The 19,112-nt window shown below is 36.7% G+C and overlaps 1 protein-coding gene across 2 annotated transcripts in view; it reads right to left on the bottom strand.

Moving 5' to 3' along the window:
* Positions 1-18,671, bottom strand: part of LOC128862520 (protein trachealess) — a 30,349-nt gene extending 11,678 nt beyond the window's left edge. For both annotated transcript variants that reach the window (XM_054101196.1, XM_054101197.1), the window contains exons 1-4: positions 17,248-18,671; positions 3,684-3,919; positions 1,131-1,198; positions 625-913 (exon numbers count right to left, since the gene is read on the bottom strand). In XM_054101196.1, coding sequence (XP_053957171.1) covers positions 625-913; positions 1,131-1,198; positions 3,684-3,919; positions 17,248-17,492 — 838 coding nt within the window. In that variant the 5' untranslated portion in view covers positions 17,493-18,671. The remainder of the gene's footprint in view (positions 1-624; positions 914-1,130; positions 1,199-3,683; positions 3,920-17,247) is intronic.
* Positions 18,672-19,112: the final 441 nt, after the last annotated feature.

Here is a 19,112-nt window from a genome sequence, read left to right as displayed (position 1 = left end):
AAATAATATTTATAATAAATGAAATAACAATAGGTATCTGACAATAATTAAATGAGGAAACGGAAAACAGTCTGTGAGCAAAGTGTGTGCAGCGACATGCCTTTGTAGAAGCACAAAAATGCTTGTATATACTACATACATATACAAGGTGGCGCAAAATTAATCATCCTAGCGGAAGATTTCTAATTTTTGTAAACGGTGTCCACCTCAATCATATTTGACACTTGTGAGCTAGACAGCTGCAGCACACAAGCAGACAAACACACAAAAAATTTGATGATTAGTTCTGTGCCATCATGTACTTATATGTATGTATATATGTAGGTGATTCGCAAGGTGGCGTACGTAGCGCGTTGTCTTCAATGGTTTAGATGACTTATACGGTACTTTGTAAGAAACGTAACTACATAGTTTTAGCCGTTTAAAATTTACCCATACAACAACAACAATACGACAATTACGTCACCTTTGAGAATACCCGAATAGTATTTATGTGGATGCAGGATGAGCTTCCAAATATGTTTTGAATATATTGTATCATATTAACATCTCTGAGTGTATAGTCCCCATAGAAAAAAAAAAAATAACATATGCATGCATGCAAAAGTCTTTTGTCGAACTCACCGTCGGGGTTATTTGTGCCGTGAGTGCCAACGCCGTCGTCGGATGCGCCTGAAGTGGGAGACGCCAGACCGGTAGTCCCGTTGCCGTTGCCACCACCTGCAATACCGCCGTTGGTCAAGCTTAAGCCTAATTGATCAGCAATTTCTGCATGGTCGCCCTGATGAACATAGTCGAATATGCTACTTCCTGTCATTTCTACCTGGGACAGACCCAAGTAAATAGATACCGTTTCCGATATGTATAGAAATCGACCATCTGCAGCAACGGCTAATGCAAATCCATCGAGGGACTAAAATCGAAAAATATACATACACACACATATATAAGTCTATATATTTATAATGCAGAAAATAGGCACACTTTTTTCGTATGACGATTTTAATAGATTTCATTCTCTTAAAACTACTACTTTACATATATGTCAAGCTAATTTGATGCATCATCGATACGGAGTATTGGCCTTAACTCCATTGAACAAAGAACCTTCATAATTTCTTGATACTGACCTGCAGGATGTGCGTGCCTTGATGTTGTTCGAATAAATCAACGGCAGGACTGCGTCGAATGGCTGCACCTGCGAAAGAACATTGAAGTAAGTTTAATTTTTAACTAATGAAATTAAATGAAAATTACTACATATAAATGACATTCCAGTGGGAGCGACAAGCCACTTAATCATATTAAATGCTTAAAAAACTTATTACTTTCGTGCCAACGAAAAGAGAAAAATATCGAAAGACATCCGCATATTTAATGAGCTATGCGAGGCTCGTTTGAAAAGTCCGTGCAAAGTCAGAGAGAAAGTGAGTCACACACCAATTTTCAGTCAGATCGGTTTATTTGTTTGTGTTTGGCATTCGTTTGAATCGAAGAAGTCCGTGATTTTCCTTTTCCATCACGGCAACGGACCAGCTCATATCTCAGCAGTTGTGGTCGCAAAATTCGTGGAAATAGGGTTCCAACTCGTTTCACATTCCCCCTATTCTCCAGACTCCAGGAACTGATTTCAGAAACGAATGGCTATTTTTCACACCTGGACAAATCTTATTCGGAAGGGATCAACAAACTAGAACAGCATTGGACGAAGTATATAAGCTTACAGTGAGATTATGTCGAAAATTAAAAAAAAGGTTTACGCCAAACGCTTTTATTTTTGCACAGACTTTTCAAACGACCCTCTTATGTAAATGCTTTTGAACTTTAAAAGTACCGTTTAGGATCTGTTGGATAAACCCGATATATTTGAATGGTAGTTTACTATGAATATTTCGCACTTAAAATGTACATCTTGGGTATGAAACATGAATTGGAGGAGGAGCTCGGTCAAATAACCAACAAAGCATGTACGCGCCAATAGGCATACGTAGAATCATTCGAAACATACCGTGGAGAACCTGGTGTCTTCCCTAAAGTTATTAGTGGCAATGCACATATACCCACTCCATTTTTACATGGTAGATTCGTTCTTTAGAAGTGCAGTGTGAAAAAGACATGCGACGCAAATCGAGGACAAAAAACTATTAAACTATTCATTACGGACTCGACCAAAAATGATATCATCAGTAGCAAACATACAAGGAATGGAACGCATAAAGGTCAAATAAAGATTTCCCTCACTCAAAATTATTTTTTTTATTCAGTAAAGAAATGATTCAAAAACCAAATTGGATGTTTATTTTTGCGCCACCTTGTATAAAATAATTGTTATCCAGCTTAGATTTGCTTAGTTCTAAAATGTACTTATTGCTCTTACACGAAAAATGTTTACTTAATAAGACATCCTTTTAGGAATTATAGTTTGCTTAGAATATTTTTTGTTTTGAGATTTGCACAAGAACGAAAATTTCGTGTAAAATTGTTTATTAATGAACTGTGCTATTTCAAAATTGTTTAAAAAAGACCGTGTCAAAAGAGAGTTAGCGGCCGCCGTAGCCGTATGGGTTGGTGCATGACTACCATTCGGAATTCAGAGTGAACGTAGGTTCGAATCTCGTTGAAAGACCAAAATGAAAAAAAAAGTTTTTTTAATAGCGGTCGTCCCTCGGCAGGCAATGGCGAACCTCCGGATGTATTTCTGCCATGAAAAAGCTCCTCATAAAAAATATCTGCCGCTTGGAGTTGGTTTGAAACTGGCCCCTCCATTTGTGGAACAACACGCCACAAGTAGGAGGAGAGTGTACGCGCCAATTATAAATACATATGTATATTAAAAAGAGTTGGGTGTATTTTTGTTATAATAAATGCAAAATTGGAAATGGCAGAGTAAACAAATTTTCAAAACATTTTGTTTTAAAATTCGAAGGGTATACGCAACATTTATTCATAGCAATTATTGAATTCGAGGCTTATATTCATACAATGTAATGCCTTTTCCACTCTGGAGTTCACAGGATGAGTTCTTGTGCTTACAACTAAACTTCCAAAGACCCTTTCATTTTCTGTTTCTACTGGTAGTGAGGGTGCGAAATGAAACTATCAATGAAATCGCCATATAGCGAAAGCTTACCTTTTTGCTTGCAATCCACATTTATAGTATATATTATAAATAAGGTCGTTATGTGGAAATATACAGACATACATATGTATGTAAAGCGGGGGCCAAAATATTGTTTATTCACTCATAATTCCCATCACTATATATCACTCACATACATATGTACATATATGGATATTAATTGGAATACCCATACTTTGAAATCTGAAATCTTCTGAACAACCATTGATATCTTTTTGCGCTTCTGTCCGGTTAATTCCCTTTAGAAATGTTATGACCTCAAGTGATTTCTTCATTCATTCTCAATGCGAAACATTAAGGCACATATGTACATACATGACAATACCTGTGCACATACATATGTACATACCTACATGTAATAGAATATACGAAATGCGCTTGGTAATAGAATAGGATGGTTACATTTCGTATTTCCTCACTGGGCTTAGCCTTAATTTAAAAGTGCTTAAGTATCTGTAAGTAACGTAATGCCAGTTAGGTTGTTTTTGAAGTACGAGCTTTCACGATTATTCAATAATAACAAATATGAATAATGCGAACTTACTTTTTAACTTGCTACTACTCGACTGCTCACGAGTCCATGGTGGATCGCCTTGTCCCGAGAAATCTCTTAGTTTTAGATAACTTATTGTCAGTCTTATAATGGAAGCCTTATCCAACTGGCTTGTTATAGCCGCAGGTAGAGGAAGCATTTTCGCCAACTCGTAGAACTCATAGTTTTCCTTGCCACGACGTGATCTCGCCGCGTCACGAGATTTTTCCTTTCGAAGCTCGAGTATTCTGCAAATAAAAAATTTAAAATTTTGTACAAAAATGTTTAAAATAGGTTAATTATTAAAAAAATTGTTAATATAAGTATAAATATTATAATAAAATAAATTACTTAGTATATAAAATACAGCGTACTCTTTCTTGAGTGTAAAGGGAATAACAATTTGCGGCAGATCTTTAGGTTTTAATGAGTCTTATTTCTAAGGCGTTTATAAGAAGTTAACTTGTCGTCAACCTCATTTCCTAGTTCATCTTCGGAAGAGTTGACCAGCGATTATTGGAAAGAATTACCTTTTCAGTAGTGATATATATTTGGATGTGCATCTGAACTAGAATAGTAACATTGGATAACTGAGCGACTGCTGCTAGTGGAAGCTCATTCTCTACGGCTCAACCGCTGGCTTAAACCATTTTGTTTTACTCCCAGCTTTGTGTATGAAATAAACATCTAACAAGTCGTTTCAACAATTCATGAAATGATGCCACGTTCAAAAGCCACTTTCGTGTATATTTGACGTCATGCACTTAATTTGTACGTAGTACAACATTTATTTTTTGATAATTTTTATTTTTTTTTTTTTTTTATTTTTTTTTAATTTTTTTTTTTATTTTTTTTTTTTTTTTTAAACTTTATTTTGTATTCTGTCTATACTTACAATTCTTAGAAGACATTTTACAAATATTTGGTTACATTTAAGAGTGGCTTTGATTTTAGTATTAAAGGAATATTTCCAGTGAAATATCCTTTCTAATAAATAAATTCAATATTTTATAGATGGCTCTTGGACGAGCTGAATTGGTGTTTTTCTTTTCAACCTTAAAAAGACACATGATGGTGACATGAGGGTAGAGGCCAGTTCATTTGGGTGCGATTGAAGTCGATTTCGGTATTTACTGGTTACATTTCGTATTTCCTCTTTTATTGGAGGGATGTCTAAGTCCCGATGAATTTGGGCATTTGTAACGTACCACGGAGCGTTGACTAGGGTGCGTAGAGTCTTGGACTGGAAACGCTGCAGGATTTCCAAGTTTGAATTTGACGCAGTACCCCACAGTTGGATTCCGTAAGTCCAGACTGGTTTTATCACGGATTTGTAGAGGATAAGTTTGTTGTCCATTGAGAGGGTGGATTTGCGGTTTAGCAGCCAGTACATATTACGAAATATTAAACCTAGAGCTTTCCTTTTTGTAAAGATATGCGTTTTCCACGTAAGCCTTTTATCCAAATGAATGCCTAGATATTTAGCACTATCACATTGCGGAATTGGAATACGGTTTAAGTTGATTTGTGGGCAGGTGGTTCTTTTTGTGGTAAAGGTTACGTGTTGAGATTTGTGTTCGTTTACTTTCAACCGCCAGCTCCGGAGCCATTTGGAGATTTTATTTATGCTTATTTGGAGCATATAAGAGGCTTCTACGGGATCCACTGCTGTCGCCATAATAGCGGTGTCATCGGCAAAAGTGCCAGTTAGTACACCTTTTGTGGTTGGCAGATCGTGTGTAAAAATTAAGTACAGGATTGGACCTAATATACTGCCTTGTGGGACCCCAGCTTTGATTTGTTGGAAATTGGAAATTTCATTTTCGTAATTTACGTAGAACATTCGTTGGTTTAGATATGATTTAAGGAGCAAATAAGCATTTAGTGGTAATTTCTTTTTTATTTTAAAGAGTAGGCCTTGGTGCCACACTCGGTCGAAGGCTTGTGATATGTCCAGGAAAACTGCTGAACAGATTTGTTTTCGGTCGAGCGCTGTTTGTATTTTTTCGACAAGTCTATGGACTTGCTCAATTGTCGAATGCTCATTCCTGAAACCAAACTGATGTTTCGGAATTATTTGTTTGCGTTCGATAAAAACCATTAAACGTTTAAGGAAGATCTTTTCAAAAACTTTTGACAGTATTGGTAGAAGACTGATAGGGCGATAGGATTTCACTTCATCGCCTGGTTTTCCTGTCTTGAGCACCATTTTATTTTCTGCTACTTTCCATTGAGCCGGGAAAATGTTTCTGGTTAAGCACGCATTAAACAAATGGGTAATGAAATTATAGGGTTCAGGAGGTAGTTTTTTGAGAATTTCGGCCGTGATGCGATCATATCCTGGTGCCTTGTGATCTTTTAGCTTTTTAATAGCGCTAACTATTTCACTTTTGGTGAACTTCTTCATCGGTAGCTCCATTTGGTAGGGTTCGTTTAGAAAGGCAGCAACAGTGCTGTCAAAACAAAGATCAGCTTCAGTATCGTTTGGTGTAAAAATATCTTTTAGATTATTAGAAAAAAGCTCCGATTTCTCGATTGCGGTTTTCGCCCATGAACCATCTTTTTTACGAAGTGGAGGACGGTGCTCTTTTGTGGTACTTACTTTTTTGCTGACTTTCCACAGGGAATAATTGGTGAGGTGTGTTGGTTCCAAACCCCATAGAAACTGCCTCATTTCTTTATCGTGTTGCTCTTTCAATAATAATTTTATTTCTTTTGATAATTTGTTAAAACGGCTTTTATATTCAGGAAATCTTGTTTGTTGCCATATTTTTCTTGCCTGGCGTTTCTCTTTCAGTTTGTTTTTTAGGAAGATACCGATGTTTGAATTTCTTTGTGTACAAGTATGAGGACTCACATGAGTGGTGGATGACCACGCTGCATCCTGGATGCATTTTGTTAGATATTCGGTAGCCTCGATTATATCTTCCTCGTTTTTTAGAGCAACTTTTATGCCAAGTGTCGACGTCAAAATGGTTTTAAATTGAGTCCAATTTGTACGGCTGTTGGTAAGTTGGCAGTTTTGGGGCCTATTTTCGAGTTTATCATTTATTGTGATTATCACTGGCGAATGGTCAGAAGAAAGATCCAGGCAGGATTTACAGGTTATCTGCAGGTACGATAGACCTTTGATGACACAAAAATCAACAAGGTCAGGAATCTTTTTTGGGTCTGAAGGCCAATAAGTTGGCTCTCCGGTTGAGAAAACTTTCAAGTTCATTGATGTCGTTGCGTTGTGCAATTCGCGTCCCTTTGTTGTCGTAAGCCGAGAACCCCATAGTGTATTTTTTGCATTATAGTCACCTCCTGCTATAAAGCGTGCTCCCAGGGTTTTAAAAAACTTAACATATTCTTTATTTTTAATTTTGTGTTTAGGTGGACTGTATATTGCAGAAATAAGTAATGCACCGATTGAGTCTTGTACTATGACATTTGTTGCTGAATTTCATCTGTTCTATAATGTGTAGATTCATAGTGCTTGATTGATTTCTTTATAAGAATAGCAGAGCCTCCGTGAGCAGATCCGTCAGGATGCATTGTGTGATAGAAACAGTAGAAGGGAATATTGAAAAAACTCTTTTTGGTGAAATGGGTTTCTGATACTAAGAAGATATCTATATCGTGTTTTTGCAAGAAAATTTTTAACTCATTTGAGTGTTGTGACAGCCCATTTGCATTCCACAAAGCAAGGTTTAAGGGCATGGAATATGGGGCTTTTGGACAAGACTTACTAAAAGGTTTGTCATGGCAGTCATTTGGCTCATTACATCTCTTAATAGCTTCATCATTTCCCGGATTTCGCTGATCAAGGCGTTGTTTTCGTTGGTGTTTTGGTTTATTTCATTACTAGCAACTTGTGCATACGATAGCTTCTGTTGGTTAAAATTTAGTTGTACTTGTTGGTGGCTTGGATCATTTTGGGCGCTCTGAGATGGCATTATCTTCTTCCTTAGTGCAGGAAAGGAGGTTGCTTGCAGCTTTTTATATACGGTGCATCCTTTATAGTTTGCCCGGTGATTACCCTCACACAGTGCACATTTGACGTCTTTGGATCTCGTCTTTCGTTCGCATTCAGATGTTAAATGATCGCCTGTGCACTTAACGCATTTGGCTTGTCTTCGACAACCAGATTTTGTATGGCCATAGTTTTGGCATCGCGAACACTGTGGCAGGTCGCGTTTTGGCCGGGGTGTTCAAAAGTAATGCGACTGTGGAGTAAGTTTCTAATATCATAGATTGATTTATTGTTTGGATTTTGCACCATTTCTACGACAAACATTGGAAGTGCTCTTTTGTTTTGAGAGTGTTTCATATTCCAAACATTTGTGACAGAGTGACCATATTCCTTTAATGCAAGTTTGATTTCTTCAGGTTCAACTGACGGATGCATATTTCTTAAAATTACTTTAAAACTTCTTTCATTTTTTGGTTTGTATGTGTAAAACTCTGTCTTTTTACTTTCAAGCAATTTAACTATGTTAGTGAATGCTTCCGGTGTTTTTGGCTGGATTTTTACACGATTTGATCCAATGACTCTTAATTCGTAGTTATTACTTTCAAATTCGTTGAGCGTGTTTAATAACGGGTGAATATTCTCGACTCTGTCTACGAAGATTGGAATAGGTTTGAGAGGTTTTTCCTTTTCAGGTATTTTATCTGCTTTTAATTCGTTGTTATCGAATTTGTTTTCATTACTTAGCCAATAGCTAAGTTTTTGTTGCTTTGCTTTGCTTACATTTTGCGGGCTACCTAAAGGCCTTTTTGGATTTTTGACTAGGGTCCAATTTTTATCATTTGACGTAGAATTTGTAATATTCGTTTCATTCGGATTTATTGAGCTCATAGAAGAGGAGCGTTGCTTTTGAGTTTCATTTGTCACAATCATAACCTCATTGGTTGTATATGGGTTAATATTCCCTTGACGAGAAGCGCCATCTGTTGATGAATGGTTCGCGTCCGAGCTGTGAGGGGGAGTGCGATTTAATGGCATGGCCGAAGCCTGGCAACACCTCTACCAGCTGTGTTTTTGATAACAGCTGTCACTTTTGGGCAAAATAGTGTAAAAACAAGAAAAAACCGCGAACGGGACAAATTGATTATCGATGGTTAGCAATAACGACAGCTTCTCTTCTTTTTTTGTTTTTTTTTTTGTTTTGTTTGTTTTTTGTTTTTCTTTTTACCGTACAATGATATATTTATATGCACAGCAAAAAGAATAAGGAAAATATGTGTTTTGTAAATCACAAGGCTGATTTATATATATGTATGTACATACAAAATTACTGATTTTAGTAACACTATACCAATATGGTATCACCACATCACCATCAGAATGTATAAAAGTCACTTGCGATTTTAATACAATTGAAAGATGCGGAGCGAAAGCAAAACACGTCTCCCGATGTTAACTATCGAATTCGAAGTGTCATTTATAAAATTAAAATAATTTTGCGAAGTTGTCCGGGGGAAAACAGTGTGTGCCCATATTATTGGAGGCTTGCTCATTCAAGAAAATTGAAAAAAAAATTGGGATACTGGAAAAGTCTCCGCTTATGACAAGTGCCCGTTAGGAGAGAGCTAACTGTTTATATTACATATGTGTGTGTATAATTATTAAATTTTGACGGATTCTTCTTGAAAGAATAGGTTTAACGCAATAGATTTTGGGTCAGGTGAATGCAGGTTGGGAAAACACACTTATTATCTTTAAAGCATTATATACTCCGTGTGATAAATAGCTGAGGGCATTGCAGGGCGACACTTTTTGAAAAGTGTAATATGGTTTTAAGTGAAAGAAGGTACGTAAATTACATTGCTTTCTTTTCTCGAAGAAAATGTTTCCTCATTCTAAGGCAACACTACGGAAAAGTTGCCTACACGCTGCGAAAATGTTGCATTTTTCATATGGGAAAAGAATAAGAATATTCAACCTTTTCACGAACTATACATTGAATATAAAAAAGATATCGATTTACTTCCATTCTTTTTAACATTCATAATAAAGTTTTCACATAGCTTAATTAAAGTCAGCTGGACAACGGTCACAATCATTTTTTGTATAGAGAACAGGAAAATTTTGGTGTCCCAGAAAAGAAAAACTAAATATTGATCCCAAACTACTTATTATCGAATTTTATGATGCATCGTCTTCGTCGGTTCCTGTTTCTCTCACTGGAGCATAGGGCCTCAGTAAAACACCTCCATCTAGTTGTTTTTTTGCAAGAAGCTTGATTCTGCTCCAAGTTTTTCCTGACGTTTCAACTTCCTTCTGGACCGTTCTCCTCCAAGATATTATATTTTCGGATTATGTGATTACAAACCAGTATTGAAAACTATTACTACGTAATAAATATGTATGCAGTTGTGTTTAAATTGATAGGAGTGACCTCAACATAAAACAAACAGTTGAAAGGAATTTATTGAAACAAAGTTGTATTTAGTAATTTGTTACCACAAATTGTTCATTTCATACCGTCTTCCATACATTTCCACTTTTTAATTAATATCAAGAAATATAAGGAAAACAAATATTTGAATACTAATTCAAATTTTTTAGCTATTTGGGTTAATCTTCCTAATATTTAGTTGAATAACCATGATTTTTATTATTGCTACGTATCTGCGTGGCATGGAATCGATGAGATCACGACACCTTTCAATGGGACTTGCACCTTTATTATTTATATCCGCCCATAGATTTCCCACTTCTACCAACCACTTCAATGGCATTTTCCAAAATTCCCACAAACACCTGCTGATCCATTTTTCCTTTTGCGAAATGGATCGGTTCAACGCCACTATAAAAAAAACACTCCCATACTATCACTTTCGGACCGCTATGATTGACTATCTTGACCGTGTATTAGGGATTATACTCAGCAGACAGCGGATTATATTCCCGGACGACGGACATACTGCCTAGTTCCTCCAACTAGAACCACCCTTGTTTCATCCGTCCACAAAATATTTCTCCAGTTTTCTTTGCCGCAACGTGCTTTTTGCCAACAAAAGTGCCATTTGTGCTCTATCAAACATCTACGAACTGTTACGTGATTTAAATTAACATGTTACGTCACTAATGTTGCATCTAAACGTTTTTTTTATTTCTGAAGATGACGGTGTAGGTTCCTTTTTAGAGACTCGGAGAGCATGTCGATCGTCTTCTCTAGTGGTTTTGCGCTTGCGACCACGTTTTTCGGGTGTATCTTTATACGACGGGGCATTCGCTATCATTTGATCAGAACACCCGGGTATTTCCTTTAGATCTCTGTATGTTTTACCTTGTTTTTGAAGGTTTAAGATTTGAGGTTCTTCTTCACGGCAGTGTTTTCCTAGACCTACTAATAGAAATTAAAAACAAAGCGAAATGCTTAAATTTTACTCATTCTTATCTAATTTGTTTTCTTATTCTTAGTACTTTGAAGTTTTTTACCCAAAACATTAAATAAAACATATTTTTAAAGCAAATTATTTGCAACTCACACTAACATTTTTTTGAACAGCACGGAAGCAAGTCTCACACAGAAATGAAAGTGTAAAAATTCTTTCATAGCAACTACCTCAAGATAGTGCTTCGGATATAACTTGGATAATCCCGTTAGAAGTATTGCTAGAAGCCGATAACGCAGTTCTAATGTCGGGCAACGAAGACGACCGTCAGAGTATGATGTATGTTTCGAGAAAGCTGCTTCTGCATTTAACATGCAGATATTGGTAGCTAAGACGAAGAGCATGACAATATCTAAACAACCGCTCAGGTGTAAGCTAGAAGTATATAGAAAGAGTATAGTGCAGGTTATGGAATTCTGCTATCTGTGTACCATAATTACATCATCGAAAGAATTAACAGCCAAATAAAATGAAAAAGCAGCACGAATTTCCGTATGCTTACGTGATGTAATATGACGACCTAAGCATCTAAAGTTAAATGTCAAAGAGCGAATTTATAAAATATGCGTTCAACCAGTACTCCAGTACCAGTACTCCAACAGATACAACTGCAACACAACAAACAATGACCAAGGTTGAGATGGCAACATTGCGATCAATCACGGGACATACTCGCAGATAGCGTATGCGAAACGAAGGGATTAGAGGGAAATGTGACACGCAAGACATTGTCAGGTGGAACCGAACACGAAGAAAGGAGTGGAAAAATCACGTGCTACACATTCCTAACAATAGGTTGGCTAAATCTGCAATGATGGGGAAACCGAGGACTACGAGGCCACCTCGACGCTCTCCCAACGCTGGAATCAATGTTGGACATCCAGCTCCATCGATAACTGATATTTATTTAATTATTTTTTATTTATAACCAAAAAATTGTGTTTCTTGCAAAAAATTGTTGATGAACAGGATTTAATCCTGTAATGGAGAAGAAGAACACATCCTTTGCAGAATTACACTCCTAGGTTTGTCATTGCCTACCGAGGGGCGACCTCCATTAAAAAATTGTTTCTATAATTTGGTGCCGAATGGTAGACACGCACCTCGTTTTGGTACAAAAGTTGAGCAAGCAAAACAAAAAATTATATAACTATTTCTAATGCTGAAAGAATCCCTGAAGAAATATATGAGTCTAAAATTTTGTGAAAAAATTGGCTAATTTAATAAATATACATATATACATACATTTAGCATGTACCATGTATGTGAACGCATATGTAGATATATAAAACACAACATTGGATCTCGTAAGTATGTTTGTATATAACCACTCGTATGAATCTTTGCAGTTTCAGGTTCATAAGTAGGTTTTCCTAATGGCAGTACGACTGAATGGAAAAAGTAACGCATTCAGGTGTGAAAACAAGTTGAAGATTATAGTATAGTCCAGGCTTTACAACGAAAAGTATAAATAATTGCCGGCAATTTGTTCTGTTAGCGAGGTGCATTGTTGTGGATATGCAGCGATTCGAACATGTGTACAAGCATACATGCCACGCTTAGGTATGCACATACGAGTATGTCTGTATGTACGCACTCATTAGTTGTAAATATGTTCACGTTTGACAAAGTGATGAAGTCTTTTCCCACCAATTGTGTGGCCTATGCGTCAATTGCAACAATGGAAGAAAAATTGGTCCTGTTCTTTTAGTGAGTTACATGCATACATATATACATAGCCTTACATGAATATATTATATGACGGATCTTCGTCAACAATTAATCCGCTGAAAAACTATACTGTTGAATACATTTAAGCAACATTCTGATTCTGCGTTCGGATTCTGCGATCGAGACTAACATTGTGACCTTCTCATTCATAAGAGCATCCGCTTAACTAAAGATGCCAAACTGAGATGGCTCCTCTCACATATTGTATATTCACATGCTTACTATATATGTATGTGAGCTTATAATGGTACATTCATACATATGCTAATATTTATGAACGACTAGTATAGATCATCTTAAACTTAGGCTTTCAGGTATTCTATCGCCTCCATTTTTCGCTTTGAGTTATGCGGCGAATTTTGGCTATACTTGGGGTCGGCTTCTTTGGTTAAGAGTTGAGGTACAATGGTAATGCATTCATGTACGTACATATGTATGCATACGTCTGCGGACACATGTGAATGTGCACAAATAAATATGTACTTGTATCTCGCAACGGTCATCAACAAGTCATACTTACATTTAACGGCGATGCTCATCTGTTTCTTAACATTTCTTATATCTGTAGGTAGTTTGTGCTTGTAGTATGACGTCTGTCGGCTGTCGGCATGTAAAGCAACAACATTAAATTTACGGTTAGCATCTTTCCTCTAGATGATATGCTGATTTATTATGGGTTTGTTAAAAAATTAAGCCTTTTTGTTTTTGGTTTTGCCTTCAAAAACTTGTCATAACGCAAACTTACCAGGCGTTGTATTTCAAAGCTGGATTCAGAGATTTGTATCTAGGTAAGGTATGTATGTATGAAAGTCTGTTTAAGCAATTAAACGAATTAAGGCAGCGAACCACTGGGTAAATTCAAATGAAACCTCTTTTATCCATGTGTTTGCCACGGGCCAATTGCCAAAAGAGAATTCGTTTTTTAATTTTGTATTTTAAGTTGTGAGGTGATCAGCACGTGTTAACAGAGATACATACACGAGCGCACATAAGAATACACATATACATATCTACATGTGTATGCATTTTATTTCAACAGTGAAACTTGAACGAGCCGGTTTAGTAGTGGATATAATTCGAACGATTGAACAAAAATTACAAAAATTTCGTTAAATTAAACAAAAATGATACTACATTTTCCTAAAGCTTACAACCATAGACTATTTATATCACTTTCGGTTTATACATTTTTTTAAATTAATTTTTATTGTACAACTTTTTCATGTATTTAAACTAAAAGGCCATTTGTTCCTTTATAAATTTGGTATTGGAGGAAGTCTTTGAACGAGCTTGTTACGAAGTGAGATCGCAGGGACAGTCATTATTCCTAGTTTAATTAAATGTTTATTTGTTGTGTGCATTTGTAGATTAAATTGTAACTTTACACAAATTTTTATGTTTTTTGTACAATAAAAAAAGTAAGTGTGTTTGTTTTACATATATTATGATTATATAAATGTGAAAATATTATAATTCGAGTTACTGCGTTTAACACGATTTTTTAAAGTTGTGGATCATATCCTCCAATTTACCAATTGCTTCAAGAAGCGTATCTATCGTGTTAAAAAAGTGAGCGGGGTTAATCTTGTTTAATGGGATTGCACTGTAAGCGAATGAGCGTCTTCTCAAATATCTTTTTGGTGTAGTTGCATTCAAGAGAGGGGCATGGAAAGTCACTGTTCCGCGACATCACTATTTAAACAAACATTCAATGAAGGGAAGTGAAGGAAGGGGTATTATGTAGGGTTAGTCTTAACGTACGTTCGGAATTTTTATTGTGGTCTCACCGCATCGTAAGTTAAAAACTATACCAAGGCAAGGGCAGTTATCAATTATATTGCGATGCATCGGGCCCCAATTTTCTGAATAATAAAAAGAAATTCGTTGGTCTCTTTTCGAATTTTTTAATCAAGCTTAGGTGTAAGAATATTTTTCAATAAAAATCAAAATTTGTCAATTCGTATACGTTTCAATTTTCAACCACATACTGAGAATACGAAGAAAATAAATGCCTCGATTATTGGCCACCAATGACATGGCCGCATGTTAAATGCCGCAGACAAAAAAACGGCTCGTTGCAATAGACATCTGAAGAGACTAAATTAAACGGACGAATTTTGCATATGCAAAATTCATGTACATATATATCTTATGGACACCAAATAAATGTAGGTTTAAATGACATCAACAGGAAATAATTCTTCTGAAAACTAAATGTTTCGAGGTACTAAACATTTTTTCGAAGTACTAAAAAAAAGCTTAGTATTTCTGTACACACATTAAATCGTTTTGACGACGGTGGCGAGTACTTAGATCAGAAAGAGTATTCTGACAGTCTGCTTAAAAGAATGTCGGAATAAAATAGCAATAAGTACTAAGGTAACTTTTTTTGGACAGTTGATGGGATTGTATTTGTTTTCGGATCGATACGAATAACTATTCATCTTTTCCCTTAAATTTGAATCCTTTTCTAACCAGTTTTGAAATATTAACATAAGGAGTAAAAAGAAATTGTTTAGTAAATATTAAATAAACAGCTGAATATGTCAGAATTAATTTATATTAGCGTGTAATTTTTTTACGAAAAGTTTGCAGTGTTACAGTTTTCATCAACGCTGTAAAACTTACTTTTTCGTGTATGTCGTGATCATTAAAGATGGACGCATTAGTGTTTTGTACTCACGTATGTCGCATGCCTTTATAATTCATAAAGGGCCTTTCAAAAGTGACGTCAAAAGGTGAGGTCAGTAGTGAATAATTCTTAAACGGTACTTTTTCTAATGTCATCTTTGACACTTGTCAAGTAGACAGATGTTGAATTTCAGACGATAGAAAAACGTGGTAAAAATAATACTTACTATGAAAATAGTCGATCTTTAGGAACAACATATCGCAAAATTCATGACTTTTTTGTGGAAATAATCATCCGAATGAGTGACAATTCAAGGCAAAAAGGGATGGCAGATCGAAAATTGCCTTTCAGTAGTTGCAGAGCTAGCTGGTATGTTGAAATTTAGTATTTGGGTTGAAGCGCTTCTCAGAAGCCATGTACCTATAGTATTTTGTTTTATGATTTTTTCAAATAAATTTGTATTCCAGTTTTTCGCCCTTTTCGAGTATCATCATTCGGAAATTCGAAATCAGATCCATTCAGTACCGTTAAGATAAGTATCATACATACATATTTGTATGTATGCTTTTATGAAGTTTTGCAAGATTTATTAATACCAGTCACCTTCCCCCACGCCGGTGGTGTTCAAATTTAACTAACAGTTTGCAAAGCCGTTGCCGGATGTGTTTTAGCATCATGTAAATGCAGTAAGTATTCGGTTCGTTTGCCACTGTGGACATCAAAAACGCCAGCCCCACATTTATACCAATAGCCGTTGATTCTTTCTATTCGCTATAGAAAAGTTGACCATTAAAAAGCAATTTGGCTTTCGGATGTAGCAAAAACTCATATGACCGTCCATTTCTTTGATGAACTGAAACGGCACAACATAATTTGAAGGAGAAACTCGCCCTTATTAAACTTACAACAGAATTATGGAATTTTCGGAATTTATGCGAGCCGCTGGGAGGCAATGACGAACCTTTTAGTTAGTTCTGTACAAATTACTGCAAGTCTTCTTTGCTCGCCAAATTCGATCGAAATTGTTTGTATGTGGTTCTTAGCTTCTGTTCGTCACACAAAGAAATCACCATTTGACAGTTCTAGCAAACAAGGCTATAAAAATTTTAAAAATGAAATTAGAAATTTTGCACAAGACTCTCATAATACACAGCTTTTAAAATTTAGTTCTTTATCATTTGTAAAATGAAAAATGGGTTGGGCTATCTAAAACATGTAAGCCACTTCGCTATTCACGGATATTCACTTTGCCGAAGAAAATTTTCCAAAGAGATGCCTCAAATTTATGAATGTTTCCTGCTTCTGGGTTTTCGCTAGGTTGCGTTAATGATGACTTATTTTTCAACGTTCAAAGCCAACTCAAATGAATTTGGGAAGTGGGATTTTGTTATCCATCTCTTTCAAGTTTCGCGATGCAGGGTTAATTAGGTTTTGCCAATCTTGCTTTAAAGTGAATTTTCTTATACTTAATCGCTGCAAGGTTCGCACAAGAAAACTCACCCTTTTGTTTGGAAAATCTGAGCCGACATACATGCGCACATATGCACTTTTGATGCTCCGGTTATGTTAACACTTTTCGATTCAACCCAATCAAGCGCGAAAGCAGCTTAGGCTGGTTAACATATCTGTGTATGTCAAAATCCTTTTATAATTTCTTTCTAATCATTTAACGTACTAATTTCCCAGCCGATTACCCGGAATTAACCCAATGTGTATGTATATGCGTGCAGATGTGTCTGGCTGTTGTAATTTCAAGTGAAATCTTTTTGGATTTTCAATTGTTTAAATTTTAACTAAACTTTTAATATAACTTAATGTACTAACCCTGGTTCGATAGGTTGCTGAGAGCCGTGCATTCCCGGCCCGTTTTGATGCTGATTAGACATTTTGCCATATGGCATAGCGCAAAGGTCTTGCGTTGGCATTAGCCATGAGTGAGTAAAGGCTCCGGCCCCCACACCAGGCATACCCAGCGAGCCCATAGTTGGCATGTGATTCCCGGGATGACCGGGCGTAGGCTGCCGCTGGTAGCCAGCATAATCCATGGCAACAGCTTGATAGGGTAACATATCGATTAATTACTTGTCTTAAAGTTCTGATTTGTTTGGTCGACCGAAAGGATTAGAAATATCCCTTTGGTTTATAGATGAACTGTTTAACATGTATTCATGATTCTTCGTTTCTAATTATGACATCCGGAGTCACTGTGCACTTATAAGCTTGTCAGTATGAGCTCATATTATGATTCTTTAATAATTTTTTATTTTTTCATAAATTTTATTTCGCAGCACAACAACTTTTTTTCATTAACAAATTTCGAGTTTATTTTGCTTTATCCTGCTATGCACTATGTACACACACACATATATGTTTTAAGGTATCACCAAGGTATCATTTACATTATCTTATCTCATCCTATTTTTGCTTTTTTTCACTTTCACATAAACACTGGCACTATTCATACACTGAATCGATTTTCAAAACTGGCTGGGTTTTCAATTTTCACTAAAAAACTTTTTTCGAAGGAAGAGCAAGGGAGGCGCTTTGTTGCAATGAGGAAACGAGTAAGGGGTTAGCGTTTGGCGTTATTTGTGGCCTTCCGGTTGGCACTTGCGATTTTGTGTCTGCCGAATTCGGCAAATTCAGATTAGTAATTCCAATTGAATCCTCTGCGTCCGAGTACGGACCGTACGCGACGTGCGTTCAGATGAATTTGAGCTTTTATTGACCGCGTGCCGAACGGGCTACTTGAAGTGCACGTCGCAATACGTTGTACGTTTCGCGCGTACTTAATGGCAACACGTTGCGGTGTGTGCCTTGTCAATAATGATAGCTGCTTTCTATTGTGGTGGTATCGCAGAGTCCAGTGCGTTCGGTGAGGCAGGTGCAGGGATGCTCACGCGTGAGCGTTCAGCAGCGAATGTGATTTGGCTAACAATTGTGGCCAACGATTGCACGTAGTCGGCGGCTAACACTCTGTTGCCAGGGTTAGTTGTCTACTACCACCCGTCACTGCCAAACAACCACTCAATCAATTCATTCTGTGTTGAAAATCTGTTTATGGGCGCACCATTGATACCGTTGCAAAAGAAAGTGGTGCGGAATGGCACAGTTTCGTTAGTATGCGCGCTGGTTCGATACCGAAAACGACAAAAGGAAGTGCACGAGAATAAAACGTACGCAGTACGACTTGGCGACTATACACACAGTGCGTCCGAAGTTGGCGACGAGTACGTGCAGAATAATTCAGCGACACATTCACGTTCAAAATAAAACCAAAAGGCACGAAAATCTGGCCATGCCTAAGGAGGTTAGGCAAACTATGTAGATACATACATACATATGTACTTAGATGTGTAACGCGACGCAGGAAGGCATAATGGCAGTGATATGGTGCGAAGCAGAGCACAGAGCGCGCAGTTCGGATCGAAGAGAACAGAAGAGTCAGTGATAGCGGCGTACGCGATGGCAGAGCGTAACAATTTGGGGGTTGAAATAGAGGTTTTTGTCCCCTCAAATCGACAAGGGCATGCCTTATACACACATAGACATAAATGTTTGTGCCTTCGAATATTTTTCCTTATGGGTAATGGCCACTGTCTTTTGCTTTAATTTTTCTTTGCATACGCTCATGACTTTTGTGTAGAATATTTATTTGTGTTAAGTATGAATTGTAATGGGTTCGGTCT

Source organism: Anastrepha ludens, chromosome 4 (assembly GCF_028408465.1).
Source record: "Anastrepha ludens isolate Willacy chromosome 4, idAnaLude1.1, whole genome shotgun sequence".
In the NCBI taxonomy this organism is placed as follows: Eukaryota; Metazoa; Arthropoda; class Insecta; order Diptera; family Tephritidae; genus Anastrepha; species Anastrepha ludens.
This window is presented reverse-complemented; position numbering and strand designations above follow the sequence as displayed.